This window comes from Paralichthys olivaceus, chromosome 6, assembly GCF_024713975.1.
Source record: "Paralichthys olivaceus isolate ysfri-2021 chromosome 6, ASM2471397v2, whole genome shotgun sequence".
NCBI lineage: Eukaryota > Metazoa > Chordata > Actinopteri > Pleuronectiformes > Paralichthyidae > Paralichthys > Paralichthys olivaceus.
This window is the reverse complement of record NC_091098.1, coordinates 26,450,728-26,478,688: the sequence shown is the minus strand read 5'-3', so window position 1 is coordinate 26,478,688 and position 27,961 is coordinate 26,450,728. Positions and strand designations below refer to the sequence as shown.

The 27,961-nt window shown below is 43.6% G+C and overlaps 1 protein-coding gene across 1 annotated transcript; it reads left to right on the top strand.

The window, feature by feature from the left end:
* Positions 1-45: 45 nt before the first annotated feature.
* On the top strand, positions 46-26,642 carry slc6a8 (solute carrier family 6 member 8). Its single transcript, XM_020105622.2, has 13 exons — positions 46-1,275; positions 9,413-9,544; positions 11,869-12,136; positions 13,436-13,568; positions 16,448-16,582; positions 16,731-16,834; positions 17,057-17,181; positions 18,478-18,590; positions 18,990-19,127; positions 19,801-19,903; positions 20,320-20,420; positions 20,506-20,676; positions 21,089-26,642. Exons 1-13 carry the CDS (start codon positions 942-944, stop codon positions 21,221-21,223), a joined length of 1,992 nt encoding a protein of 663 aa, XP_019961181.1. The 5' UTR covers positions 46-941; the 3' UTR covers positions 21,224-26,642.
* The last annotated feature ends 1,319 nt before the right edge of the window (positions 26,643-27,961 follow it).

Below are 27,961 nucleotides of genomic sequence, written 5' to 3'. Positions count from 1 at the left end.
GAGGGTGTGGGCGGGGTCTGTGACGTCACAGAGACGCTCTCCTTTAAAGCCGCGGCTCAAACGGACGCAGCAGCAGCAGCAGATTTGAAACGTCCCGTTAAACCGCTCGTTGCACCGGGAACCGTTCAGGTGCCTCCGGACGCCTCCTGCTCCTGCTCCTTCTGTTTCCCCTCTTTATCTGATTCCTCCTCCTCGGATGGAGTCGCCCCCATTCCTCCGCCGCCTGCACCGCCCGCCCGCCGCCCGCCGCCGGGACTGAAGCCGCTCGGTGTGAGTACCAGCACCGTGTCCTCTCCGTCCTCTCTGTCCTCTCCGTCCTCTCCGTCCCTCCGGCCTCCGTCTCCTCCGTGACTCTCTGTTCTCATGCGATTCTTCAGACTCACATTCAAGTGTTTCGTGGATTGTTTTTGAAGGTCGTTGTCCGAGTGTCGGTGTCAGAACCGTTCTCTTTATTTTAACCATTTCGTTCTGTCATTTCACCTGAGAGGAGAGAAACCATCGTTACTGCGAGAACCTTTGAATTTGTGTTTTTCTACATTGAATCTGAAGAACTGATCAGTGAAGCATCAGCCTGAGGCTCCGCTGGATATTATTCATATCACCGGAGCAGCAGAGACTCGAATTAGACTAAAACAGAAGAACTGAGTGAAAGTGAAGCAGGTTCTTCTCTGGTTTTAAACTGGGACTGAAAGAAGAATCCAAGTGATCCTTCACTGAAGAGACAGCAAACATCCAGCAGGGTCAAAACAGCTGAGAGGAGCCGAGGTGTCTCTGTGGACTGCTCCTTCACCGACTGAGACAGAGGACAAAAACTCAAAGAATCTTACAGACAAATTCCCTGACTGACTCTGACTCGGTTCCTCTTGGTTCCTGCCTGGTTGTGGACCAGCTTGTGGACTGGTTCCTGACTAGTTCCTGCTCGGTTCCTGCCTGGCTGAGTGATGGAGAAACAGGCCCTTCCAGCCTCCTCCTGCTCCCTGGTTCTCCTGGAGGAGACCAAAAAGAACCCCCTTCTTATGTCCAACGGTGGCGGTGGAGGTTACCCCCCTGCCGCAGCTACTAACGGCAGCCTCGTGGCAGGTTCTGGAGGTGGTGGCGGTGGAGCTTGTGCTGGTCCGGACAAGAAAGGAGGTGTGGTCCCGGGGGCTCAGCCGGGGTACCAAGAGCGCGAGACATGGACGCGGCAGATGGACTTCATCATGTCCTGTGTTGGATTCGCCGTGGGACTCGGCAACGTGTGGAGGTTCCCATACCTGTGCTACAAGAATGGAGGAGGTGAGGCCCAACACACACACACACACACACACACACACACACACACACACACACACACACACACACACACTATATGTGAACACAGACACACAAAACTCCAGCCCCAAGTCAGGCTAGTTTGTGTATCGCTGTCAAAACTTCCGTTGAAACCAGTTTGTCATCTGTGAAAACGCCATTCCCCATAATCCCTCATACCAGGTTGGCAGGCCGCAGAGGGGGTGTGGCTTTAAACACCTGGGCATAGCTTGAACAGGTGTGGAGCCTCGATCACATTGATAAGAATAACTGCAGCAGGTTCAACTGGTCTGTGTCCAGCGCTTCAGTTCACTTCTGTCTTTGTCAGGACATGTTGAAGACTGGATGGAGAGGGGACATGTTTTGTTTGTCTCATCTCCAGATCAGTTCCTCGTAATTCGTCAGTTTAAACATCCTGACATTTGACTCCTCCCTCATTTCTTGACCAGCTTCTACCTGCACAGACAATCTTTGTCTTTCTACCAACTCATCCACCTCCTCTTCACACAGCCCTGATCGGTTTGATAAGCTGATAGAATCAGAGATATGTTTCTGTCTTTATACGTGATATACACGTTTGTTTTCAACCCGTCACTTCAGTTTCACCACTTTCTTGTCTGGTGGTTGATTATTTTCTGAATCAATCAGTCAGAAAAATGTCTATAATTCGTCAGAGTCATAAATTAGATGAAGAAGAAGCTGATGCTGAACTTCTGAGAAGCGTCTCCAGTTCTTCACTTACATTAAGATGAATGTTTTTTTTCTCACAAGTTTCCTGAAATGTAATGTTTAAATATATACACATTAAAATGATCTAAATAAATATGAGCTTATTTACAAACTTTTCCAGAACATAAATCTGATCACTGAATAAAAAGTTCAAACTTCCTGTTTCATGTTATGATATGTTAGATTCAAATGTTCTTTCAGAAGTTTTATGTCTCTTGAAAAATCGCAATAAAAATCAATATTGCCTCTGTAAAAACCTTCAGAATAAAAGTCTGGTGTATGAGGACGAGAACAAACTGTGATTTAAATCTACAAAAGGACAAAGTGAAGAAACATTAACAGATAAATTACTTTTTTTTTTTCCACCGGTCCAAAAGAAAAACAGACAGGTTCTTGAAAAAATGTCAAACATGGCGTCAGCTTCTCCAGTGAGATTTTCTGTTAAGTTCAAGCTCTTTGGGTTTTTGGCCTGCGGGTCATTTGAAGACAACCTGTGAAGAGTCCATTTTTTATCTCCTGATGTTTCTTTGGAGTAAAAACTGTTGGATTGTGTGAAACACTTGGAGCAGAAGACGAGTCGCGGCAGGAGCCTTCATCATTCCTCGCTCTCTTTCCAAACTAAACTTCACCAGCGGAGACAAACTGCTGCGAGAGAAAAGAAAAGATGTTTCTCCTCACCTGAAAAGGTCTCGTTCACACAGGCAGCCAGTTTGAGCTGGACAGCGGGGGGAGAGAGGGGGGAGGAGGAGGCGAGGGAAAGGTCTGCCTGTTCACACAGAGAGGAGGAGGAGGAGGAGGAGGAGGTCTGACTCGTGTTAAATCACAAGAGAAAAGGTTGAGTTCTTAGAGCTGGACGCTGATGTCCTGTCTGTAAAGGTTACCTCCTTCACACCTGATTTATCCGACATGGCCTGAAGTCAAACGCTCTCTGTAAAGGAACATTCCGCTGTTGTTTTCATTGAAAGCCTGAAGGTGGCGTCGCTCTGTGGCAGCGTCACTCAGTAGATCCATCACTTCGCTCAACAGCCGTTGGATGAAAATTGGGGTTCGGACGTTTGTGCTGCGCTCAGCATGAACTGCCTCAGTGATGGAGGTGCAGCTCGGTCCTCAATTCTTATCTTTCCAGTCTTTCTGTTACAGACAAACAACATGTGGGGAACAAAGTTACTGCACCAGGCTGGTGGAGTTCCACAAGGTTCTGTACCAGGACCAATAGTTTTCACTTTACATATACTTCACAACCAGAACCATGAGTCAGGTTCGAGGTTCCTTCCTGGCTCCACAGTTGTCAAACTGCTCGTTGTGGGAACTGTTGGTTTCTCTATGATACTGTAAGGTCTCGACCTAAAGAGCGTTGATGTCATGTAGGTTGTGATTTAAATATAAGAAGCTCCTGAAAACGGATTTGATTGTTGCTTCTCTCGCCACCAGACACTGTTTGTGGTTATTTGTTACTGGTCCTTGAAAATTTTCAAGAGGTCATGGGGAGGAGGGGTTTACAGCAGTGTTTTGGGTCCTTGAGGAGGTTTCAGGCGGCGGCGGTGGTTTACAGCTGCACTGAGATAAGACGGATCAGATCATATGTTCAGGGTCATGTCTGAGGAGTGAGCGTCTGAAACATTCTGCAAGTTTGTGGCTGATTCTCAGACCGCAGATCTTATCGAGCTGTTTCTCATCAGGGAACTCTTAAATCCTGGATGTCGAAGTGTCCTTGAACTCACCAACAGTTCACCACAATAATACTGAGTTTCATGTCTGACGTGTGACCTTTGACCTCTTGTGGGTCGGGGCTCAGACTCAGGCTGATGGTTCATCGTTTACTTAATGTGTAGGTGCTTAACGCACACAAAGACACACACACGCAAACACACACACAAAGACACAGTCACACACATGCGCACAAAGAGGAGTTCGCATTCCTCTGCTGCTCCCTTCTGTCCTGTGGATCCTTCCTTGCAGCCTTTTTTTTTCTTCCTTCCTTCCTTCTTCACAATCTTCTGACCTGTTCTACTCCACCTTCAGTCGTCCTCTCTTCCTCTTGTCCTTCCTTATTCCCTCCCTTTTCCCTTGTCCTCTTCCTCCCTTCTCTCAAAGACTCGCTCAGATTTATTGTCCTGCAGAGTGTGAGTGTGTGTGTGTGTGTTTGTGGTTATGTGTATGTGTGTATGTGTGTGTGTGGCCTGTCCTTGGAAGGGTGACTGCTGCAGTAACACACACACACACACACACACACACAGATTATAAAATGACCTGCGGCTCAGTCGTCATCTTTTACATCATCACTCTGTCTCTACACTCTTGTATCTTTGTGAGGACATTCTTTATAACCTGTAAACGTCAGGTTTGTGGGTTTGACAGTTGTTTTCTTTGGAGGTTTAACTTTGATGAATCAAGAACAGTTTGAAAATGTCTTTTATTTTTGGTTTTATTTTGAGTCTGGAACTTGTGGGGGACATTCAGGTGAGGGGTGGAGCCTGTAGAGCAGCAGGAGGCGGGACATGATGTATAAACTCTGCTGTGTAAAGATCAGTGTTGTTGTTTAGAGCTCGTCCACGCCGGCGTCGGCCCTCATCACCAACAGAGCTGGAATCTCCTCGTCTTTCCAAGTGGACGTCTTCCTCTTCCACTTGTACAGCTCCTCTTCTTCATCCTGACATGTTTGTGTTCTTCCAGTTTCACGTCCGTCACGTGTTAGAATCAACATGTCCACTCGCTCACTGGGAAGTTTCCAGACATCTGTATTCTCACATGGACTCACTCTGACATTTTAAGACGAGGGTGGAAGGAAATGTCGCCCCCTTACCCCCCCGTACCTCATGTCTAAGGTCCATGGTTTCAAATGTTCCTTGAAAGTTCCAGGAGTTCCTCAAATGTTTGTTGAACAGCTGATCGTGTGTCTCACAGTTGTCAGTCTCACCCTCTCATTGGTCCGTTCAGGTGTCCATGCTCTGCTGTACGTCTCCATGGCAATGAACCGTCGCTCGTGGTGAAGGGTCAGGGCTATTGTTAGAGTCAGGGTCAAAGGTCAACGGATAGATAGTTTCATGTCAGGAACTCCTTGTGTCTGTGTGTGTGTGTGTGAGTGAGTGAGATGATTGGCTGCCAAGTGTGACATCATCATCCCTCTCACCACGTGGAACACAGATTATCAGGAAGTAATCTTCTAATCCTGTTGAGAGACCTCACTGCTCCTCTCCTCTCTGCTCAGAGGGGTTCCAGGTGTGTTTCAAGGAATTCCATGTGTCTTCCAGGTGTTTTTAAGATGTATCGGGTGTGTTTTAAGGTGTTCCAGATGTGACTTTAGGTGTTCCATGTGTGTTTTAAGGTGTTCCTGGTATGCTTTAAGATGTTTTGGGTGTTTAGGAGTTCCAGGGGTGACTTAAGGTGTTCCAGGTGTGTGTTAAGGAGTTCCAGTGGTGTTTCAAGGTGTTCGAGCGAGCTTTAATGGTATCAGCTGTTACTTAAGGGGTTCCAGGTGTGTTTTAAGGGGTTCCAGGTAACGGGAGGAGGAATCAGACTTACTTTAGGATGTTACTATGGTTCAAATGGACCTGGAAGAGATTTCAAAAGGTCTTGAGGGGTTTCCGTCAGTTTTGGAAAATATTCCTGGTATTTGAGTCCTGGAAGAGAATGTAGGAGGTCACAATTGTTTTACTGAAATGTTCTTAAGGTCTTTGAGTCAGTTCTGGAATTTTTTAGGAATCCTTGAGGGCTTGTCAGTGATATGTCATCATCAACTCCCTCCACAGCAGCTGTTTCCTCTTTTAGAAGCTTCTGTTACCAGATCAGTGAGACAATTCAAAGGGACAGTAAATGTCTTGCTCTCTTTTTATTGACTTGGTCACTCGGATCGTCCCGACCTCACTTCATGTCGGAGTGTGTGTGTGTGTGTGTGTGTGTGTGTGTGTGTGTTGTTATGTAACTGCTCCTGCAAACAAGAAAAACCAGCACAGAAATCAACTGAAAAATGAATCAGCTATTTGAATCAAACAGATTCAAAGAGCAATGAAATATAAGATAACAATAAATATCATGTTGTGTCTTATATTTCAAAATCCTCGGATCACATCTGATAAAAACAATAACGACGTAGTGAAGCGCTGAATCATGTTTAGCACAGCTGAGCCAATCAAGTATGTGGGACAGTCCAGGAACAGTCTGCCAGGGGAAGCTAAACTACGCTAAGTTAGCCTTTGGCACCGAGTGTTTGTTTGTTTGAGGGTTTTTGGCAGATTCACAGAAGAGACGGACAATTTCAACATCAGAGCAACAGAAGAACAAAAAGACAATGTGGTAAAATAATCACAGGATTTATAAAGAGATTGTGGATTTAAGTTGAGAATTCAAAAGTGACCGAATGAATAAAATGATAAGAAGTTCAGGAGTAATGTCTGAGTTCAGAGTGAGTCATCTGAGCTCACTGACCAATGCATTGCACTTCCTGTCACCTCTTCAGTATAAAAGTCCCCTTGTGTTTCGCCTGTGAAATGCTTTAAATTTGAAGCATTTTACAGTTATACCAGTGTAAGATAAACATCCTGTTGTGATGATGAGTTCTCGGCACAGACTCGTTCACAACAGCATCAAATCCTGGAAGGAGGGAAGTGATGTGTTCACACATCCACTTCTACTGGATTTCTTCGGACTTTGCACTCGGAGGCCGGGCAGAGAAAGTCCGTAAACTGCGGTGCGTCACGATTGGACATTTGCGTTCACACGTGCACCACCTCCAGAGAAAATATGCTAGCAGGCGCAGTGTTCTCCACCCACCACACGGCATCCAGCTGGGGCTGATGGGAACACAGTTCAAACACGTGACTTGATGCCGCCGCTGCAGGAAAGGTCAGAGGATCAGCTCCGTTATTATCATCCTGCAGGGTGCATGATGGGATGGACATGTCAGTCAGTGCTGATGCTGATGATGATGAAGCTGCCGCTCTGTCATTAGCCCTGTTATCAGCCTGTCAGTACTTAGCCCAGTGACTTACCACGGATTAGCCAGCTTAGCTAGCTAACTGTGGTGCTGCAGCTTAACAAGCTAACAGCAGCTGCAGCTCTGTCTCAATTTCAGCTCTGAACAAACCACGCCCAGGGCATGTTCGATGACACCCCCGGAACAGGACGAGGCTCCGCCCCTCACCCGCTCCCATGGTAACGCTCCACAATCTCACCCAAGGCTTTTCAAACTAAAGACGGATTCGTGACGAGCTGCTGCCGCTCGCTCCTGAATTTAACCTTCGACCTCTGCAGTCAAAATGTTCCTACGTGTTTACACTGCTACTATTTTTTTACTGTGATGTCATTTCCTGCGGAGTCTTAAAGTGATTTGAACTGTGAACATGTTTTTGTTCCTGTCCCATCGCTCCCTGGCCGCAGCATCATAAACACATTCTCACTGTACGTAACAAGAGGGAACGACATCATCACAGATGCTCCATGTGCTGAAACACACGACAGAGGCCTCGACTTTCTGCCAAAAGAATAAATGTTCAAACACTTTGGTTTTTTATTATTAAAGATCAGTTTAAACCAAATCATGACAACAACAATCTCCCACAGTGAGTTCGCAGCACCAGCAGGGGGCGTCTGTTTTCAGAGTGACATTCTTCAACGACTTCAGAACACATTTAAATTTACTGAGTGAATAACGAGTTGTTGTGCGTTGAGTTGTGTCTACAGGCACTCTTCTAGACCGCAGCCTGTACTCAGCCTGAGAGGCGAAACTCAGGGCTCACACACTCACCTGTAATCTCCTCTGGAGGCTGATCAGGTTTAAACAGCCTGAAACCATCAGGAGCAGATGTTCCGTTAACTCTGTACATGTGTTGATGGTGAATCAAGGTGTGTGGGTTTGAACGTCACAGGAGGGAACTCCTGCTGTTTTGAGACGTGAACGGTTGGTGTGTGTTTCAGAGTGTGTGTCTCTGACTGTGATGAGCCCATAGTTCTCTGTAATCCCATCAACACATAGTCACTGTGCAGCTAACAGCATTACCTCTCTGTGTGTGTGTGTGTGTGTGTGTGTGTGAGTGAGTGAGAGAGAGAGAGAGGATAGTCTTATTGCGCTGCCCCCCCCCTCCCCCTCAAGATTCACCAGCAGTTTGTGTGTTTTCATGCTAACCTAACACACCAGAATCCTGCGTGCTAATGCTAACCTGACTGCTAATTGACTGTGCCGTCATTCAGCCGTTTTTCAGTTGACGATCAATCAATCAATCAGTACAAGTGTATTTGTATTGCTCATATGTACAAATCACAATTTGTCTCATAGATCTTAACAAGGTGCAACACCCGAGAGTAAAACTACCAAAACAACCCACAGACAGGAAAAACATCAGTGTGACGCAGGAGTAACTGTTGTCTTTTCATCGACAGTGTTTGTTTATGACGCACTGTTTGAATGAATGAATGAATGAATACTCATCTCCTCTCCTTTTACTCCGAACTGAGACGAGAGACATGAATGAACAATTAGGAAAACCCTCTCTCTGGTATTTTAATTGGCGTGATCGACACACGCGCACACACACACACACACACACACACACACACACAGGAGGGGGTAAGTGGGTCACAGTGCTACGGGTAACTGGTATGAATGGAATCAAACTGGAATGATACTGGGAGGGAGGGACGATGGGTGAAAGAGCGAGAAGGAGGAGAGAGAGCGATAGAGAGAGGGCGGCGGGTGAGGCAGGGGGGAGGAGAGGTGACGTTCTGTGCCAGCAGTTATATAACAGAAGCTGCCATTACACACACTGAGCTCTCATACAGAGAGATGACGTCCATTAGCTCCACTGTCTTATTCAAACAGAAATGGACCTTTAATTGATTTATTATTGATTTTCTGTTCAGATCAATATGACGGTTAAAGGGGCAGTTCAACCTCTTCATCCTCTCTCTCTCTCTCTCTATATATATTTATATATATAAGTACAGTAACTACACCTCGACTGAGAGAGTTTTAGAGTGTATGTGAGCTGTGGTTTCTCTCAATTGTCCTCGTTCGCTCACATCCTCGACTGAATTCTGTGAAAGACCGGATTAAATATATATACGGAGGAGAAAAAGGACGAGGATGACGAAGGGATGAAGATTCTCCTCCTTCCTCTTCAGTTACATAAAACCTTGACATCGTGATGCCGCTGAAAAAAACATGAGGAACGAATTACAAACAGTTAAAACGTACGAGAGACGACAGCATTAAAGAACCAGGCCACAGTTAAACACATCAGACTGAGGACAAGAGATATAACCCCACTGTCCGTGTTTCATAAAGTCATAATGTCAGATTAGATTATGTCGTGTTTGATGATGTCATGATGGGATACATGACGTCAGATGGTGATGTCATGATGTCGTGTTACATGATGTGATGTTTCTCGTCCTGCAGGCGTCTTCCTGATCCCGTACCTGCTCATCGTCTTTGTCGGCGGAATCCCCATCTTCTTCCTGGAGATCGCTCTGGGACAGTTCATGAAGGCCGGCAGCATCAATGTCTGGAACATCGCTCCGCTCTTTAAAGGTGCAGTACGCCACAGATTCACCGTCTAAAAGGTCTTTGCATGGACAACTGACAAACTTCAGGAAGCTCCACCCACTTAATCTTACATCATTAACATATCGAGACTCAAACCAAACCCAGCTAAATCTCAAATTTTATTCAGGGTTACGGGACGTTTCATTTTGACTTTCAAACGTCCACTTTGGCTTCGTCCGTCTCTTCTGTAACGTCAACTGTCGTATGATGACGGACAAACACACTGCTTGACAGTAAGCCATCTCCCATGATCCCATGCTGCTTCACGACATCATCAAAGTACATATTTTCTTAAAGTTTTGATTGAGAGACCCGCGGTGGCTGAAGTTACATATTGTGTGTTCAAAGTGAACGTTAATATTCACGTCCTTAACGTTTTTTCATCTTTGGTCCACAATGTTGGTGATCGTAAACCTCGATATCCCTGCTGAGGTCACGTTGCCATAGTAACAGACACAAATCCACGCATTAGGCAGTTTAGTTGAGTTTGAGTGGACACGTCTGAAAACACCCATTCAGCTTTTCTGCTGAGGTTTATCTGGAGGTGATAATCTGTGATCCTGCGCTACGTGACTTCACACACGGCTGGAAAACTACCAGCAACACACACACACACACACACACACACACACACACACACACACACACACACACACACACACACCTTTCTTTGCCATCTAATTCCTTTATACAGTGTATCCTTGTCAGCTGCACACACTGTTTATCAGGTCGATGGTTACAGGAGCGCGTGACCTTCCTCTGAGCCGTAAACCTCAGGTGGTGGCGTTGATGTTGACTCAGCTCCACCTTCACAATCCCACTCGACTTCACCAACGGTCAACACGCAGACTGTTCATCTGCAGTGTCCCGACGGGGAGTTTGAATCAGTGCAATACATGAATGTAATAAAGACGCACACGCATGACATGTGTGCATGGGCTTTGAAGGTCATGTGACAGCTTTCCATGCAATAGGCAACTAAAACTGAGCTCAGATCAGATGTTAGACTGAGTTTATGAACAGCTTGCACTCATGTCACACAAAGACAATCGATCAATGACTGTATATTAAGAATATATACATACATATATACATACATGCATATAAATATGTATATATTAATTTCTCCTGTTTATAGATTCTGTGTCAGTGAAGCTTTTTCCGACATGAAGATGAAGATGAATCTGAAATTGTCTTTGTGGTTCAGTAAAGTTCAGTTCAGGTGATCAGACATCACAGTTGCTGAATTGACGATTTCTGTTGATTGAGAAAACGTCGAGTCTTATCTGCAGCGTTTTCAGATCTTGCCGACAAAGTGTGAATGAGTTTTTTTTTTATCGTCGAGGCCAAACTTCATTGTGAATCAGCAGCAGTGAAACACGTGGCCGCACTTCTCCTCAGCTGATCACTTATCGTCTCAGAGTTTTTGCTGCTCGTAAACTCATAAATGTAGATTTGCAGTTTTGACCCAGTTTACGAGCAGGAAGTGGAAAAACTGGACTCAACTGTCTCACTTAGGAAGGAAATTGTGAACGTACTTTGCAGAAGAGAGAATGTTTATAAAACAGCTGGAGTGAATGTTAATAATCTGACAAATGTGATACCAATGATAAAACAAATGGAGAATATCCTCCCACTGGCTTGTAGCTTCGGAAACTTTATAGGTTTAAATTATTGGTTTAAAGAAGTCAAAAGTTTTTCAAATATTTACATTTGTCTTTTCATTGTCTTGTATTTGTTCATCAGGGTTTATTCTGTCTGATGACGACATTCTGGTTTCATATTTCAGTTCAGTAAAGCTTGCAGAAATCTAACCCCATAATCAATCAGAGATTTAATCAGGGGATATTTAGTCCTGCAGTACGACAGCTGTGTTGTAGATTAAAATATACAATTCAATTTATTATTGTGTACAAATCAAACTGTTAAAGGTTCAGTGTGTAGAATCTAGTGACATCTAGTGTTGAAGTGTCATGTTGCAGCTGAACACCCCTCCCCTCCCCCTCTCCTTTCAAACATGAAGAAGAACCTGTGGCAGCTTCAGTCGTCATAAAAACTCAAAAGGTTTTAGTTGGTTCAGTCTGGACTGATGTAAAAAACATGGCGGCCTCCGTAGAGAGGGTCGTTCATGTTTTAACGTTACCCGAAGAGTTGGCTGCGATCTGCACCTTCACCACTAGCTGTCACTAAACCCCAGAACATTAAAACTTCTCAAAGCCGAGCGAGAAACTCTCGTTTTCCCACGAGTGGTCTAATTGAAATGGTAAATTGAGTAACATTTCATTTTGTGTCTTCGTCCTCTCACTCAGGTCTCGGTTACGCCTCCATGGTGATCGTGTTTTTCTGCAACACCTACTACATCATGGTGTTGGCCTGGGGCTTCTACTACCTGATAAAGTCCTTTAACTCCGTCCTCCCGTGGTCCACCTGCGACAACATGTGGAACACGCCCAGCTGCATCGAGAGCTTTCCTCATCAGCAATGCAACAACGGCAGCCTCGCCAACATCAGCATCATCGGCAACTTGACCTGTGCCGAGCTGGCGAACTCGCGATCGCCCATCATTGAGTTCTGGGAGTAAGTTCTGGTTCTGGTCGATAGATTGTGTTGTATCAGGACACGGGGTTTTTATAAATATGACATGAGATGTTTTTTAAAGTTTTGTACAAATTAAGTTTAGGTTTGATTGATATTTTCCCGCAGTTCAATCACCTCCACGTTAATGTTCTGTGGGCTGTAAATGTCAGACGTAGACTGTTGCCTCTCTAATTTAATTTCAGACGAGCAATAAATGTTGTCTGTATCGTTTTAGCTCCAGTAGGTGAACAGGCAGCGATATCCTCACAATGTTATCAGAGAACATAAGAGATAAGTAACATGAAGCTTTTCGCTGACTGATATCAGACTCAAATCAATGACCAAACCACATTAGTCCAGTACCTGCTGCCCGGCCGCTATCGTCACATCTGGACCCCGGCCAGACGACGAACACTCACATTCTAAAGTCTCTCTGGATTCACTGACACACAAACAACAAAGCTCAGACGCCTCTGACACATTAATAAGGAACCGTAAATAAAACAGTAAATAAAGAACAATAAAACAATCAGTCTGAACCTTCACAGGTTCAATCTGATAAAGTCTGATCAGGTCCAGGTTTTTGCACATGAAGTTTTATTATATCATATCAGCCTTATATTACATCAGCCTCCTGAAACGTTGGAGTTTTCAGTTTGAACCCAGCATCAGTCCACGTGGCGTCATGGAGCATCACAGAAGAACGAAGTCATGTTTTTAAAAGTGTGTGAAGAAGAGAATTCCTCTGTTTTTCTTGTCTGTGGTGTTCAGGTGTGAAATCTGCTCTCTCTTCTCACGAACACATCTGTGTGGGTTGAAACGTCCGTTTCTCCTGCTGCTGCCAAACGGTGTCGAAACAGATGAGACTCCAGAGTCTGTTTCTTCTGCTCTGAGTGAAAGTTTCAGTTTGTGTCTCACACCTAATTGTTAATCAGAGCATAACAGACACGCCCATCTTTGTATGACTGGGAAGAACTATTCGTCATCATTTACTTAGAATTTCTTGGGATGAATGAATCAGATTTTCTGAGTGTATTGAAACCTGCTCTAACTAGTTATTTATTATTAGGATAATTATTGTTAATGATAAAAGAAAGAAAGGAAGAGTCTCAATCCCGTATTTTGCACCCAGGTTACGGCCAAGGTGTAGGGATGTAGTAGACTGGAGGCCCCTGGGCCCCTGGGCCCCTGTAGTGGCTCCAGAATGAACAGTTTGAGATACAAGGTGACCACATTGGTTCTGTCCACAGTTGAAAGGTCACAGCCATGTTGAATAAAACATCACGTGTCTCTGTGCAGGAACAAGGTGCTGAACATCTCGCCGGGTCTGGATGAACCTGGGAGCTTTCACTGGGAGCTCATGCTGTGTCTGATGTTCGTCTGGATTCTTGTTTACTTCTGCGTCTGGAAGGGAGTCAAATCCACCGGGAAGGTAACACAAGCACTGAATTGTGACTAATGTTTGTAATAAGGTTTGTGTCCCCGTCATGTGATTAACACCAGGAAATCAAAATAATTAAAAACATAGATAGATTTAGATTTTTTTTTATGTCACTATCATCATTTTTATAAATATTTATGTGGCATTCCAGAACCTGTAACTGAAATTTGCTCCCAAATGAGGGCAGGTGTTGATACTGGAGTTACACTTGTAAAGATTTACAGGACCGTCCCCACAATGCTGCTGTTAAAATAAGTCCCCGGAAACATGTGATATGTGATCTTGAGCTGAGATACTTCTCCATTTGGTCACTGTCTTTGTTTTAAAAATAAAAAAACTACAGTAACATGAAAAACATATAAGTCTCCCACTTTAAAATAACTCTGCGAATCCAGCAGCATCGAAGATCCTGGAAAACAGTCAACTAATTATTTATAACTCCAATTCAATAATGCAAATCATCCCATTTTAAAATTGTATTACTGTGTATTTCCTCTCTAATAATAATAATGATAATAATAGGAACATCCCCCACATTATCCAAATGTCTGCGTCTCATTAATATCGGCGTTGCAGCGACTGTCAGTTTGACAAATGAACCAACAGCTGCGTTTCATTACAGTCATAGTTACATCACACCACGGCTGAAGGTCAGAGGTCACCTGACAGCTGATTGATCAGCAGAGACGTCAGATCACGTCTGAACGTTTCTCTTATGGCGGCTCGTTGTCGCGTAAAAGTACTTTTACAAACAAGTATTTGATGTAGAAACACTGACGTGTGACTGCTCTACGCGATATGTTCATTTTAGAAAAACCTGGGACTGTTCCTTTAAAAGTACAACCTTCAAGTGATAGTAAAGAGAAGAGACTGTGTGTGTGTGTGTGTGTGTGTGTGTGTGTGTGTGTGTGTGTGTGTGTGTGTGTGCCATTGGCTCATGGCAGTGAGACTCGTACACACTGCTGTCACATGGCAGGCTCATTGTTACTATGACGACAGGTGGGGGCTGTGAGGTGGCGGGCGGTGATTGGCTGTGCTGCGGGGGGGTTGGGGGGGGGGGGGGGGGCAGCTGGACTCTGCAGTGGGACGTGACTGAGACACAGAGAAAATACTCATGAGCATGTGCTACAAACCCCTGGTGGCAACGCACCGCAACTACAGAACATATAAACTCAAGAAAACACCTTCAGTTTAACACACACAACACAAACACACACAACACAAATATACACAACACAAACACACACAACACAAACACAAACAACACAAACACACACAACACAAATACACACAACACAAACACACACAACACAAATACACACAACACAAACACACACAACACAAAAACACACAACTCAAACACACACAACACAAATACACACAACTCAGCCATCCAGACTAATAGACACAGACGACAACAGAAAAGTGATGAACCTGTGACTTAACGTTTGAATTTGTTCATTTGTTGACACGTTAGCCTTTAGCTTTTTATTGGGCTGCAGCTAGCCTTTCTTGCTAGCCTGTAAGCTAGCCTTAGATTTGAGCTCATTAGTCATTTGAACCACTCTGAGCTAATTTTCCAACATGAGGAAACGTCTTTAATTTCAAAAGTCATTGAACGGCGAGTGTGTTTTCTGAAACATCATCACAAATTTAATTTGTACGGCACACCGACAGTGTACTGAGTGTTCTCTGTGATAACAACTATCTTTATATGATACGGTTATCAGAGTAACACTGTGACACCGCTCCGCTATTGCCATTATTGACGGGGTTAAATATATTCATTTATTGCTGAGGACTTTATTCTGAATTTATGTTGGATGATTAAATAATTGATTTAATTCTGAGCATTCGCTGGAAATTAACTGGAAATTTCCGTCGCTGACATTTCAATGTCTGAGTTCACACGAAACAGTAACAACAGAGTTAATGTTTAAATGTCTTTATATGAGGACGAGCAACTGTGTGTGTGTGTGTGTGTGTGTGTGTGTGTGTACACGTGTGTGTGTGTGTGTGTGTGTGTGTGTGTGTGTACACGTGTGTGTGTGTGTGTGTGTGTGTGTGTGTGTGTGTGTGTGTGTGTGTGTGTGTACACGTGTGTGTGTGTGTGTACACGTGTGTGTGTGTCGGGTCTCACGGCTCTCTGTAGCAACACAAACACTTCACAGTGTTGATCATCAGCAGGACGCTGAAAGATGAGTGTCAGGTCAGAGCCGGGCGAGAGAGGCTGAGAGAGGGAGAGAGAGAGAGGCTGAGAGAGAGAGAGGGAGAGAGAGAGAGGCTGAGAGAGAGAGAGAGAGAGAGACTGGGAGAGGGAGAGAGAGAGAGGCTGAGAGAGAGAGAGAGAGAGAGGCTGAGAGAGAGAGAGAGAGGCTGAGAGAGGGAGAGAGAGGCTGAGAGAGGGAGAGAGAGAGAGGCTGAGAGAGGGAGAGAGCTGTACATCACGGTCCGCTGGACTCCATACGGTTTTATTTTCATGTTCAGAGAACGATGTATAAAAATAAAGATTATTGATTATTGACAGGTGATTAATCTTTTATCATTAACAATAATTATTGTAAGAATAAATAATTGTAGAATTAGAGCAGGTTTCAACACACTGAGAAAATCTTCATTCATTCATCCGAAGAAATTCTCAGTAAATTAGTGACGAACAGGTCTTTCCAGAAAACTGGTGTCATACAAAGATAGGTGTGTGTGTGTGTGTGTGTGTGTGTGTGTGTGTGTGTGTGTGTGTGTGTGTGTGTGTGTGTGTGTGTGTTAATAATAATAATTTCTTAACGTTTGACACTGATCTGTCCCTACAGGTGTGTATTATGCACTGTTCATAATAACGGCCATAACGTGTGTGTTTGTGTGTGTTTCAGATTGTGTACTTCACAGCCACCTTCCCCTACGTGGTCCTCATCATCCTGCTGGTCAGAGGTGTCACGCTCCCCGGAGCCTACGACGGCATCATGTACTACATCAAACCTGATTGGTCCAAACTGGCGGAGGCTCAGGTGAGACGGTGGGGACAGAAAGCTCAGATCAGATTCTCACAGAGAGACGCTGCTTTGATCCTCGTCCCCACGCCAACAAATGATGTCAGATGTCGGACTCTGAGCCGAGCAGTGAACTCATCACTCCTCTGACCTCTGACCTCTGTAGGTGTGGATAGATGCAGGGACTCAGATCTTCTTCTCCTACGCCATTGGCCTGGGAGCTCTGACAGCTCTGGGCAGCTACAACCGCTTCAACAATGACTGCTACAAGTACGACACACACACACACACACACACACACACACACACACACACACACACACACACATACACACTCTGGTCGTTCACTGGAAAAAACATCTGTTGATGTTGATGTTTTCTATATATGATAATTATATGATTCAGTAAGTTTTAATTAGAAAACAATGAATTGAATTTCTTATATTGATAATTGATCGATGATTAACTGAGCTCTCTCTCTCTCTCCTGCAGAGACGCCTTCGTCTTGGCTCTGATCAACAGTGGAACCAGTTTCTTCGCTGGTTTTGTTGTGTTTTCTATTCTGGGCTTCATGGCTGCTGAGCAGGGAGTCGACATCTCACAGGTCGCTGAGTCAGGTAAGACACACACACACACATTCATACAGTTAGCTCGTTCTCGATCAGCAGAGCCGTCAGGAGCAATATTCAGTATCTTGCCCAAGGACACGTCTGCACACGGAATGAGGGAGAATTTAGCGGACGACCCCCCGACCTCACACACTCTGGCTCCATGACCACAAGACGGTGGACGGATTTGCATCTGAAATATTTTAGCTTCATCTTTGTACAAAGGGACGAGGTGGAGATGTGTCGTCCATCTTTATTTACAGTCTCTGGCCACAGATCACTGACGTGAGCTGCAGGTTCAGCTCATCAGTGGCTGAAGACTCGTTCATGGTCAGTTGGTGAAACCAGCTTCACACGCTGCAGTCTGAGGCTCTCATATGTTTATATCACACCGTGTGTGTGTTGTGTAGCTTCATGTGTACAGTCTCCAGCTAACTGTATGTTTATTAATAGCAGGGAAGCACATGATGGATAGTCACACACACACACACACACACAGTTATATTTAGTGTGTCCACAGAAGGTACGAGGCTGCAGCTGTCGGAGCGACTCACTGAAATCTGTTTCTGAGACTCCACCGCCTCTCGACCAATCACAGACGAGTCTCACATACATGATGGTGACATATTACAGTCCAGGTTACATTATTAGCATCTTGGTGTGTGTGTGTGTGAGTGTGAGTGTGTGTGTGTGTGTGTGTGTGTGTGTGTGTGTGTGTGTGTGTGTGTGTGTGTGTGTGTGTGTGTGTGTGTGTGTGTGTGAGGACATGGACGTTTTTATTCTAATCTTTCTGTAAAAAGAACAAAAGTAGATCCAATTTACCCTGAGTCCTGTCTGACACGTTTACAATGGTTTAAAGTATTAGCATCACTGTGCGTGTGTGTGTGTGTGTGTGTGTGTGTGTGTGTGTGTGTGTGCGTGTGTGTGCGTGTGCGCAGTATTAACTGTGGGATTACTGAACCAGGCCCTTTCACCTCACGACATGTGACTCATCTTTATTTCATGAGGCTCTGCTCAGGAAACCCAGTGACACTCACTCCTGCTGTAACCTGAAGGTGGCGCCGATCACAGCTGATTGGATGAGACACATATCAGTCAACTCGAGGTTTAAAGGGCCAGTCTGTAAAGTTTTAACCAACGGGATTAAAGATGAATTTACACTCATGACGGAATAGAAGAGTTTGATTTATACGAGTATTCGACAAGAAAAACTATTTGGACATTTCCAGAATAAAGCTGATGATGAGAGGAACAGTCTGCACTGGGGGGTTGTGGTGGATTAAACCTCTAACCTGTGTGTCTCAGGTCCAGGTCTGGCGTTCATCGCGTATCCGAAGGCCGTCAGTCTGATGCCGGTGGCTCCGCTCTGGGCGGCGCTCTTCTTCTTCATGCTGCTGCTGCTCGGGCTGGACAGTCAGGTGAGCGTCCGTTTCTTTTCATTTCTGCAACATTCAGCATGAACTGTATTCAGACATGAGAAAAGAGTGTCTGTACATTTCCTGGAATTTGTGTTTTACATATGAAGAACGCAGCAGGAGATTCAACGAGATCCCAGATCTTTTGGTGATAAGGGCCGACGCCGGTGTGGATGAGCTGTAAACAAAAACACTGATCTTTCCACAGCAGAATTTATACGTCATGTCTAGACACAATTTTTGGGACATTTTCCAGAGTACATTTAGATTTATTCAGTGAGTGACGTTAATTCCTTATTTTATTTATTATCTGTCTGAGCTGCTGTAACATGTGACTTTACCTCAGAGGTAAATGAAGTTGACTGTGAGTTTGTGATTTTGACTCGGTGTCTCTGTCTCCAGTTCGTCGGCGTTGAGGGTTTTGTTACTGGAATTCTGGATCTGTTCCCTGGAAAATACTACCATCGTTATAAGAGGGAGATCGCTGTGGCGATATGCTGTTCACTGTGCTTCATCATTGATCTCTCCATGGTGACGCAGGTACGTTACAGACTGTCTGGATCTTCGTTAACACAACACCGTGCAACTGTTACTGAGCAACGGCGCCACACGTGTTGATTAACTCTGTTGGGCTCCGTCTCCGAGTGATGACAGACAAAACAAAGTGGAGCTCCGACTGTGTCGTCCCACTGAGCTGAAACACAACTGAACGCCGGATATTACCCATGATCCTCTGCTTCCTGAATCAGAGGAGCTGCTGCTGTAACAAATCCACCGAGCTCTGTTCAGAGTTCTTCATATTTAAAGTTTCCTGCTGAACATTGGAGATAAGCTCTGGTTGTTAATAACTGATCTCAGATCAGCTTCACTCTTCAACTGGAGCTGATTGTGACTCTCAGTCACTTCTTCTCACGGGAGATGAACCCACTCAGCAGAGTCACAGAGAACAGACAAGTCATTCTTCATGTTCACATTTAATGAAACACCAAAACTAATTAGAATGCAGTGACTGCAGTGTACAGTTAGAAAACTTACAAGAGCTGCTTTCAGACCTGCACCTCAGTGTCTGTGGAGGAGTTGAAGTGAGAACGCAGCAGCTGATCACTGTGAAAAAACCCAAAACTTCTGTACAAATACAAACAAAGGTGAAACTCAGACGAGGATTTGATGCAGTTTTGTGTGAAAACTGAATCTTTATGTTGTCGTCCTGCAGGGAGGGATGTACGTCTTCCAGTTGTTTGACTACTATTCGGCCAGTGGAATGACTCTGTTGTGGCAAGCATTCTGGGAATGCATAGTAGTTGCCTGGGTCTACGGTATGCCCCCCCCCTGCACACACACACACACACACACACACACACACACACACACAGTAGTGTAGTATGTGATCTTAAAATAAGTGCAGGAATAATTATGTAACATGATGTGAAGGTCAAAGTTCAGTCTGATCCTCGTGATTAACATGAGGTCATAGTTTATTTTTCTCTGTGTGAAAAAGTTTGTCACATTACAACAAACGACGACAAACGTGTTGGTGACGTGCGGCGGAGCGGAGGAGTGTTCACGATTGATCTTCTTGTCTCTATATATTATATCCATCGTGTCTGGAGCGTGTAAACGTTGTGCTTCTGTCTCAGACGGTTCACAACATTATTCAAAGACAGTTTATATTTATTCTACATTATTCTGTTGCATGTTTTTCTTGTTGATTGATTTATTGATCGTGTCGCAGGTGCTGACCGCTTCATGGACGATGTAGCTCGTATGATTGGCTACCGGCCTTTCCCCTGGATGAAGTGGTGCTGGTCCTTCATTACTCCGTGTGTCTGCCTGGTGAGACACAGATTCTCTTTTCTTTAATAATCCTGTGCGGTGTTTGACAATGTTTTCCATCATGGCCGCCTCCTCTCGTCTTTAGGGCATCTTCCTGTTCCACCTGTTCAACTACAAACCGCTGACCTACAACAACGTGTACGTGTACCCGTGGTGGGGCGAGGTGATTGGCTGGTGTCTGGCTTTGTCCTCGATGCTCTGCATCCCCGTCAGTGTCCTCTACAAACTCTTCAGAGCAAAGGGAACATTCAAAGAGGTAATCGTCTTTATATAGAGTCAGTGATTCTTTATAAACAGTCAGTGATTCTTTATAAACAGTCAGTGATTCTGTATATACAGTCAGTGTTATACTGATGTTACACAGTATTTAGTCACATGAAGACATATATATATATATATATACAAGTCCATTATTTGTTAAAGAATATTTTTTAAAAACTGAATTTAAAGTACGTGAATATTTTATTTTAAAGTTGTTCCGTCCAGTAACAGTTGGTGTTCGGTGGTTTCCAGGCAACACATTCCTCAGGTTTAAAGTTTTACTGCATCAGAAACCTGACGAGGTCGATGATTAGTTTCAGTCCAGCAGCAGCTTGTTACTCTTTAACCAATCAGAGCCTCTGAACTGACGTCACATGACCTCTGATGTTTCCTGCTGTGCGTTGCAGCGCTGGGCCCACCTGACCACTCCGGTGTGGGGGCACCATCACCTGGAGTATATGGCCCCCGACGTCAAGTCCCTGACGCTGATGTCACCCAGCACCGACGACAACAAGGTCATCATCTTTGAGAGCGTCATGTAGTCCGAGCTCCACCAATCACAGAGCTCCATCTCCATCCGTCCCACCGACAACAAGACAGCGACACGTCGACCTCTGGATCGAGCTCAGAGAGATCAACCAGCTGATTGATCGATCGGAGCTTCATCTGCTTCTCGACAGGAAAAATCAAGAAAAAGTCAAAAACGATGGAAAGATTTTCTCGACGCCGGTCGAGCTTCCTCCATCTTGGATTAATGGCATCAATGGAAACTTGTGTTGATGTGGGAGGGCTGGAAATGCAAACACACACACCTACCTGTTAGACGGCCATTACACACTCACACTCACACACACACACACACACACACACTCTCACACACCTTTGACCTCTGTGTGTGTTGAGGCCATTTGCTGAGACAGAATTTTAGACGAACAGACTGACTGAACCGCAGAAAATCACTGAGGTCGTTTGCGTCGTAACAGGAATTAAAACGTTCGGTCCTTCAACAAGATGTGTTCACTTCCTGTTTAGGAGAAACGTCCCACATGCTTCCATGCATCCTTTACGTGGCCATGGTTTATAAGCAACACATCCACTAGAGGGCAGCGCAGGGTCAAGAGTTTCTGACCACAACAAAAGCCGTCGCGACGTAAACAGCGACAGATCAATCCACCAACTCAAATTTCTTCCTCGTGTCCTCTGGTCATCTTGCTTTAACTATTGGTTACACTGCCCCCGATGATTTCCTGTGGTACTGCTCCATTGAGTCTGTTTCATCTGTAAGGAACGTAACAAAGCGAACGCACACACCAGAGACAGAAAAAAACTCCGTCCGCTCCCAACTTGAGCACAAATGGGCCTTAATAAGTAAAATTAAAAATTAACGTTTCCATGTTCATTTTCCACGTCCCGGAAAATTCCTGTTACGGGGCAACCAACGGTCCCTGAACTAACCACGCTGCCAGGAAGCCGAGGTGGGCTCAGTGAGCCCTGAAGGCATCATCAGACTGATCCTGGTTCTGCTTTAGTCCTGAGTTTAACTTTGACCTTTAACCTTTGACGTCTTTAAGTTTGTCGGCACTTTATTTGACACTTTGATTGTTGTTCTGAATTCTGAGGTTCAGGGTTTCTGTTCTGTTCTCAAGTCCAATACTGTGAATCACCAGCTCCGACTACTGATCCCAGAACAGTCCTGACTCCTGGGCAGCGTGTGACTCTTAGACCTGTCGTTCAGAGGCAGATCTGATGTCAGAGGGTTCCAGTGAGGATTCAGTCGAAACACAAAGTTAAATTCTTCTTAACTCAAGCTCAACATTGTTTTAAGATCCGGAGACAAATTCTAATAAATGTAATAATCAGTCACTTTAATTCAAGTGATTCATACAAACTTTAGATCGACTTCTTCATCATGCTGATTATTACATTTTATAAATCAATGATATTTGATCGATTAATAAAATAATCAGAAAACTGAACTCTCACTGGATCTGACCTTTGACTTCTCCTCGTTCCGGAGACGACCTCAGTGAGCATCAGGTCGGGCTTCGTTCCTCACCCTCCTCTTCCTCCCGGTCGACTGAAGTGCCAAACGGAACGATTCGCGCTCAACGCTGCCAATAATCAACCCGATCACTCATCTCTGCCTCGTCTCCTCAGTCTCATGAACGCTGAGCTCCTCCCACGAACATCTCGCTCTCGTCCGTCAGATTTATGATCTGAAACAAAGAAAACGTGGATCTGCTGCCACACGCAACCATTTATCGTACTTAGGTGAGATTTTAGTTTTTCTCGTATGTGACGAAAACTTTAATAAACATTTCTGTTCTTACGTCGTCACAGAAACTGGTCAAACTACCTGAGCAGATTTTTAAACATTTCTCGAGCATGGGAAAAGAAACATTTTTAAAAATCAGTTTAGTTTTTAGTCTTAAAAACACGGTTCACTGTTAACGTGCGGGCGTTCACCCTCCGTCAAATCCAGCTGACGAGCAAAGACTTTGGTCCAATCAGCTGGTGGCGAGATGAGAGCCGGAGGACTCAACGTGATGCCAAGCGTTGCCTTACGTCGTTGTCTTAAATCTAGAGCCCGAACGGTTGACGAGCCAAACCCGGAGCCCTGCAGGACATCCTGTGTACGGCGCCCGCTTCACATCCCACCAATCAGCAGTCTGCACGGGCGTGTCTACAACTCTGTCTCCTAGCAACCACTCACCTTCCACGTGTCACAGGGAAACGTAATGATTGGAATGTACGATGAGGTTAAACTACAGAAATTTGCACATTGTTATAAAATAATGTTGCCAGCACTTTTAAAAAGATTGGTGATAGAAATCGTGTTTTGTTTTACATATTGTAAAAATGAATCAGAGATTTATTTTGTGGAGGGTTTTATTTTGCTGATACTCTGACAAATATATATATTGAATATCTTTGCGTGTATCTATATTTGATGCAGTATGTAAATGTGATGACGGTGAAGAGGATTTCTGATTGTTCACGTTTAGCCGGCGAACACGAGCGACGAGCCGCGCCGACCGACGCCGGCTGCGTCCGACTCCAGCTTCAGGCTACCTCACTTCATTCAGACTTAAAATAGAACTCGAGCTTTCTATGAAAATGTTTTGTCAGCAGGAGGCGACGGTGGAAGGTGTTTGTGGAAACGCTTCCCGCCTCGTCCTGTTTCATGCTGCAGCTTTGAAGCTTCTCCAACATCCGTGAAAAAATGATAAACTCAAAATCTGAAGGAAGCAACATTTTTAGCTTTGATTTCAAAAACAACCAACTTCAGACAAAAGTTAAAGCTGGAAGTCGAACGTGTCACGTGTTTGTGCGTCTGTGGTCGTTGGTGCGGAGAGGCCTTCAAACGGTGTCTCGCCGGCTAAAGTGAACAAGCAGCGAGGGGCAGGGCTTTTATTTTGGTGGGTTTGCTGCGATGCAGCGACGTTAAGCCTGTCGAGGCTTCGTGTGGCTCTGAACACACTACGAAAGGGAAAACTTTTTCCATTTACGTTTTTGATTTCTAAATCTCAAAGTGCTTAAGTGTTTGATGAGTTTTAGCTTTAGGTGATTTTTGTTTTATTTTGTTGAATATCAGTGTTTATCCCCGCCCCTCCCCCCCACGGCTCGATGCTCGTTCTATCGTCTCCACGAAGACGGAAAATTTCAGAAAAAAGTCGTCTTTTCTAATTTGATAAAAAGAATTTGAACATCACATGACGACAAACAAAGAAAAAAAATGTAAAGATTTAAAATAGATTCAGATTCTAAGAAGTGAAGCTGCTGCTGGTTCAACTACATATCCCAGCATTCATTGGGACTGAAGAACACCTGCATGAGCCCAACTCAATTAGTTTAACGGGCTGTGAACCAATCAGATTCAACGATGGCTCCTTAACGAGAATCTGTTCAATTTGAGCCAAACGATGAAAGAGACGTTTGATTCTTCAGGAGAAATGAAATCAAACAATCATTTGACCATTAAAATCTTTTAAAGTTTGAATGAAATCATTTCAGACTGAAAATTAACTTTGTTCTGTTGAATGAATGAATCTGATGCAAAAAGAAGCAGATTTAAAGAGACAGTAACATGTTACTGACGGATGATTAACAAGTTTAGAGATGAAAAGTTGTCGTAGTCGAGTCTGAAGTGCCACTAACGTCACTAATGAAACTAACGTGAGGCAGTGTTTAATAGAAACATCTCATTCTAAAACTTTATTTTTAAAGTGAGGTTTTTTTTAATGTTCTCGCCTGGAGCCTCGGAGGGTCGGAGCGTGAAAAAGATTCAAATCTGCAGATGAAAATGTACATTTACCAAAATCTGATGTTGATTCATTTTGTGTTCGTGCTCTTCTGCCAAAAAAACCCAACGACATGTGGTGACAGTATTTTTGATCAGAGACTGAGGACGGCAGCTGAGGTCAGAAAATAAAACTGTAAAGTTTTCTGGAGTGAAAATCTTAAAATCTTCACTGTGAAGATTCTTTAAAGGGTTTGAGGTTCAGCTGGAGACAGACTGATGTTCTCAAACATCGCTCTTACAACATGAAACACATTTATTATGTTGTAATAACTTCTCAGTATTTTTCTAAGAATCAGTTGATTTCTGCTGCTGCACCGACATTTGAAACTTTTTTTTGTTTTCTAAAATGTAAAACTTAAAGAAAGATCACATCGTTCACCACGAAGCTTTTATAAATTATAAAAATATGTTTTTCATCTTTTTCTATGGCGACAATGAAAATATAAAACCATTTTATGATTTATGCAGATTTAATTAACAAAAAAAATTTTTTTTTGCTGAAATTTTTTTTCTTAAATTTTATCACAGCAAAAAAAATTCAGCCTGAAAAAACTTTTTTTTTTTTGCTGTGATAAAATATTTGAAGATTAAAATGAGATATTTTGATTTGAATATTCATTAAAGAATCCCGGCACTACGTTCCTGAAACTGTTTCTTTTTATGGTTTTATTATAAAGATTTTTTCTCCTTAAATGACCATTTTTTTTGCAATTATCAGATTTTTATAAAAAATATTTTCACTCTGTTTTTAAAATCTCAGCCTTTTTTTTTTTTTTTTTTTATGTTGCAAGGATCCCTAAAACTTAAATGATGAAATATTAAATATGAGTGAAGCCGTCATCAGTCTGTCTCTAACACTGAGTGATGTCACAGTGATGTCACAGTGATGTCACGGGGATGTCAGCTGACTGACAGGTGACTTATGCTGTAAACCATGGACGTATTATAAGAACTGGATACTGGACAATAACACAGAATGTATTATATTTAAAAACGTCTCTTTTACAGTGGACGTCTGAAATGTTTCAGTTGCAGTACCATACGTGGCCACTGTGTGGGGCTAGCTAACGTATCCAGCTGTTTATACGTTCATGGTGTGAAATGAACAAACTATGCAAAGAGTCTCGGCTGAAGTTTTCTGTGGTTTGGACGAACAGTCAGACAAACGACTCGAAACGTTGACGAACACGTTCCGACAAAAAACGAAAAACTTTCTGTTCGAACAACGTGAATTAACTTTAAAAAAACTTTAGACTTGATAAAATGATGTTTCTCCCTCCAGACTTTCAAACAATAATCAGAGAGCCAACATTTACGAATTCTTTTCAGACACTTGAACCAAAACAGAATGAAAATGAAACGTATTATTATTTACGACCTCAGTTTCAGTTTCTGACGTTCTGTCCAAGCTGAGGTCAAATGTTTCGGTGAGAAAATTTGAATCCGAAAGAAACAAAGTGAGTCAAAAGAATCTGTTCTGTTCGTCCGCTGCAGGTTGTGATTATCGAAACTGTCGGACAGACGACAGCGTGTTTCCTTCAGCGGAGAGCAACACTGCCCTCTTCTGAGCAAATCTGGGAAATTTCACTGCAATTTATTTTTTGTGGGAGGTTGAAAAAAGATCGTCAATGATTTTAGAGCCAAAACACTTTTAACTTACACATTTAAAAAAACAACAGAATTTAAAGGGAACGTAGAAAAAGAAGAATTTTTTTTCTTCTTCTTTAACGGACACAACACATTAACTCTCTGGCTTCAGCGTGTCACTGGTGCTGCCGTAAAACAACCAAAATCTTTTAAGCTAAACAACCTTCTTACTTTTTAATTTTTTTTTTGGGAAGCTGATGTGCCAATGTGACCAGCAGGGGGCGCTCTCCTCTGGTGGGAAATACCATTGTGTTTGGGCTGGAAACAGAGACTCCGCAGAGCTGAACGAAGAAGAAAACGTTACAAACAATAAAAACAGAGTTTGAATTCAACACAAAGTTATAAAGTTATTTGAGCTGAAACAAGTGGATTCAAAATTTGGTTGTAAAAACAAAAAAAACTGGTTGTAATCGGAGTTTACAGAATCTAAATGTTTGAATATATTAATGTTTAAATATTTAACGTAACAACATGCGACACAAAGTTTTAATCTTAATCGGATGTAGTTTACACGTTGACAGAACGTCATCATCGCTGATTCCCACGATGGATCATTTATATTTGAAAACTTTCTACCAGCAGAGTCTTTTCTCAGTTTGACGCCGAATCTAAGAAACATTTTGTGAATTCTTCAGTTGCTCTGGTTTGAAAACGTTAGCTGAAGCTCCGCCTCTTTTTCCCGCCCAAACTTAGCTACTCGCTGACCTCATTCATCCCAGCGTCGGCCATTTTGTCGTAACTGTGTCTGTGACTTCCTGTAAATGAGTCTTCCATCCATAACTGTAGATTTAGTCGATTAGGTGAAAAGTAGCTCGACGAACTAACGTCTGTGTTAACGACGGGGACGACACTCTGGGCTCGACGTTAACGAGTCATCAGCCAAAAACCTGTGAGCCCTGATGATGTCAGTAGTTTTCCATTGACCTTTGACCCCTGCGAGGGTCTCCATGCTGTATCCACTGTGATCATTGTGCTCGTCCACCACCGACTAAACCAATAGCAATAAAACCAGCGTCTTGACAAACAGCTGATCTGTCTCCATGGTTACTGGGTTTGTTTGGGACGTGAGATGTTAATGAGTCTCTACGAAGGTTAAATTTATATTTACCACGTAGTGACCCCTGCTGGACGGATCCTGTCACTCACTCATGTCTGAAATATCAACCGTTCGCTCACCTTGGTTTGAGAGTTGGGATAAAAAACGTTTTGTGAGAGCGCCATCTACTGATCGTTTTCATAAGGGAACTTTCAAAGTGGTCACGAAATAAAAAAAACTCTTTATATACAGTTTTACAAAAAAGTTTAAAATTTAAAATTTAAATTTATATTT

Coding starts and splice junctions, on each gene's coding strand:
- slc6a8 (XM_020105622.2), top strand. CDS start 942: ATGGAGAAACAGGCCCTTCCAGCCTCCTCCTGCTCCCTGGTTCTCCTG. Junction 19,128..19,800: donor ATCTCTCCATGGTGACGCAG/GTACGTTACAGA, acceptor GTCGTCCTGCAG/GGAGGGATGTACGTCTTCCA. Junction 20,677..21,088: donor CAAAGGGAACATTCAAAGAG/GTAATCGTCTTT, acceptor TGTGCGTTGCAG/CGCTGGGCCCACCTGACCAC.